The following is a 2,972-nucleotide window of genomic DNA, read 5'->3' on the forward strand; positions in this document are numbered from 1 at the left end:
TTTCCAGCCACTCTTCCCCAAGCCTGGAGCGTTGGTGGGGCCCAAGTGGCAGGTTTAGGGTTGAACCTCATCCCATTGACCTCATCCCATGGATCCAGCTCCCTCTGGAGCCCCTCCAGCAGATCCATGTCCTCACCCAACCTGGTGTCATTTGGTTGCCCTCAATCCCTTCCCTCCAGAGCATCAATTAAACACCACTGAGGGTCACCAGGTAGACATGACCCCATCCCCACCACCCTTTGGGCCCCGTTCCAGGCCAGGAGACCACTGTGATCCAGAGCATCCGATGCTTTTCCTTCTTCCCAGGCCTATTCCCTGGTGGACCGGGAGGTGGGATACTGCCAGGGCAGCGCCTTCATCGTGGGACTGCTGCTCATGCAGGTTCGTGGTGGCTTTTCAAGCCCTCCCTTCACCCAAGGGTGGCTCCTCCAGCACCCCCCGAGCTGCCAGCGCTGGATCCAGGCTGGATTCGTGGCCCTTTGGACCTGCAGATGCCCGAGGAAGAGGCCTTCTGCGTGTTCGTGAGGCTGATGCAGGAATATCGCCTCCGGGAGCTCTTCAAGCCCAGCATGGCCGAGCTGGGGCTCTGCATCTACCAGTTCGAGTACCTGCTGCAGGTGGGCACCAGCCCCATGGTGGCAACCAGGAGGTGGAGCCATGGGGCAAGGACAGGGGCAGCAGCGCGGACCTCGGGCTGCGCTGAGGAACATCTGTGGTTCCTCAAGGGGGCGTCAGTGGGACACCTTGGGGGCATCCATGGGACCCCCGTGAGATGAGGTCCCCATGAGATGAGGCCCCATGAGATGAGGCCCCCATGAGATGAGGCCCCCGTGAGATGAGGCCCCCATGAGCTACCCCAGGGACCATCCACAAGATGCTCTGAGGAACATCCATGGTTCCTCAAGGGCAACATCAGTGGGGCCCCAAGGACACTTTGAGGGCATTGGTGAAGCCCCCCATGAGATGAGACCCCCATGAGATGAGGTCCCCATGAGATGAGGCCCCATGAGATGAGGCCCCCATGAGATGAGGCCCCCGTGAGATGAGGCCCCCATGAGCTACCCCAGGGACCATCCACAAGATGCTCTGAGGAACATCCATGGTTCCTCAAGGGCAACATCAGTGGGGCCCCAAGGACACTTTGAGGGCATTGGTGAAGCCCCCCATGAGATGAGACCCCCATGAGATGAGGTCCCCATGAGATGAGGCCCCATGAGATGAGGCCCCGTGAGATGAGGTCCACATGAGATGAGACTCCATGACGTGAGAGGAGGCCCCGTGAGATGAGGTCCCCATGAGATGAGGTCCACATGAGATGAGACTCCATGAGTTGAGACCCCCATGAGATAAGGTCCCCATGAGATGAGGCCCCGTGAGATGAGGTCCCCATGAGATGCCCCAGGGACCATCCACAAGATGCTCTGAGGAACATCCATGATTCCTCAAGGGGGACATCAGTGAGACCCCAAGGACACTTTGGGGGCATCGATGGAGGCCCCCATGAGATGAGGCCCCCATGAGATGCCCCAGGGACCATCCATGAGACGATGGGGACCATCTCTGAGACACCCAAATGAACCACCCATGAGACACCCCAAGGCCCACCCATGAGATGCCCTGAGGAACATCCATGGTTCCTCAAGGGGGACACCAGTGGGGCCCCAGGGACACCTTGGGGGCATTGATGAGACCCCATGAGGTGAGATGAGACCCCCCTGAGATGCCCCAGGGACCATCCATGAGACCATGGGGACCATCTGTGAGACACCCAAACGAACCACCCATGAGACACCCCAAGGCCCACCCACGAGGCGCTCTGAGGAGCACCAGGAGCCCATGGGGACCATCCACAAACCCTCCTGGAGCTGTCCAAGCCTCAGCAGCCGGAATCCATCCGTCATTCCCGCTTCCTCCTTCATTTCCCGCTTTTCCTTCCCTCCAGGAGCAACTGCCGGAGCTGAACGTCCACTTCCGCTCCCAGAGCTTCCTGACCTCCATGTACGCCTCCTCCTGGTTCCTCACCCTCTTCCTCACCACCTTCCCCCTGCCCGTGGCCACGCGGGTCTTCGACATCTTCATGTACGAGGTAACGGGGCCACGATCCCAAAGGAACCCCGTGGATCTGGGAATGTTCCTCGCTGGGATCACCAGGAACCCTTCCCGTAGGGGCTGGAGATCGTCTTCCGCGTGGGAATGGCGCTGCTGCACTTCAACCAAGCAGAGCTGGTCCAGCTCGACATGGAGGGCATGTCCCAGGTCCGTGCTGGTGGCCTTTGGGCCTCATTGAACCCAGGGGAGATGGCTTGGGGTGGCTTTGGCCAATGGGACATGGTTTGGGGCAGGTTGAACCTGGTGTGGGGCTGGTTTCCCCCCATGGGACCATGTTTCATGGCTGGTTCCTGCCCCCATAGTACTTCCAGAAGGTGATTCCACACCAGTTCGACAGTTGCCCGGACAAGCTCATCCTTAGGGCCTTCCAGGTCAAGTACAACCCCAAGAAGATGAAGAGGTGAGTTGGGGACATGGGTTCCTGTGCTCGGGTTGGGGCCCTCCAGCAGATGTGGGGCGCGGGAGCAGGGGATCTGGTCTCCATCCTCATGTCCCAAGCAGGCTGGAGAAGGAATATGCCACCATCAAGAACAAGGAGATGGAGGAGCAGATCGAGATCAAGGTGAGACAGCTCAAGTGGTGGCATCTTGGGGCCTCTTGAGCCACCCTTGTGGCCGCTTGGGCCATCCTGGAGCCACCTGGACCCATCCCAGGGTCACCTGGAGCCATCCTGGGGCCATTTGAACCATCTCAGGGACCATCAGAGCCACCCTGGGGCCACCAGCACCTCTCCTGGGGCCACCCAACCCATCGCAGGGCCATGGAGCCATCCAGGGGGGGCTTTGCCCCCGTGTCCCCCTGTCCCCGGGTGTCCCCAGGCCCAGTGACCCCCTTGGGGACACCAAACCCCCTCCCTGTGTCCT

At 60.4% G+C, this 2,972-nt stretch overlaps 1 protein-coding gene across 1 annotated transcript in view; it reads left to right on the forward strand.

Annotated features, from left to right (window-relative positions):
- LOC104411682 (EVI5-like protein) overlaps positions 1-2,671 on the forward strand; it is a gene marked incomplete at its 3' end in the record, with an annotated part of 5,236 nt that extends 2,565 nt beyond the window's left edge. The window contains exons 4-9 of the mRNA XM_010022168.1: positions 307-381; positions 492-617; positions 1,943-2,086; positions 2,167-2,256; positions 2,412-2,509; positions 2,611-2,671. Coding sequence (XP_010020470.1) covers positions 307-381; positions 492-617; positions 1,943-2,086; positions 2,167-2,256; positions 2,412-2,509; positions 2,611-2,671 — 594 coding nt within the window. The remainder of the gene's footprint in view (positions 1-306; positions 382-491; positions 618-1,942; positions 2,087-2,166; positions 2,257-2,411; positions 2,510-2,610) is intronic.
- Between the last annotated feature and the right edge of the window lie 301 nt (positions 2,672-2,972).

The sequence above is a fragment of the Nestor notabilis genome, unplaced genomic scaffold, assembly GCF_000696875.1.
Source record: "Nestor notabilis isolate BGI_N333 unplaced genomic scaffold, ASM69687v1 scaffold2819, whole genome shotgun sequence".
Classification (NCBI taxonomy): domain Eukaryota; kingdom Metazoa; phylum Chordata; class Aves; order Psittaciformes; family Psittacidae; genus Nestor; species Nestor notabilis.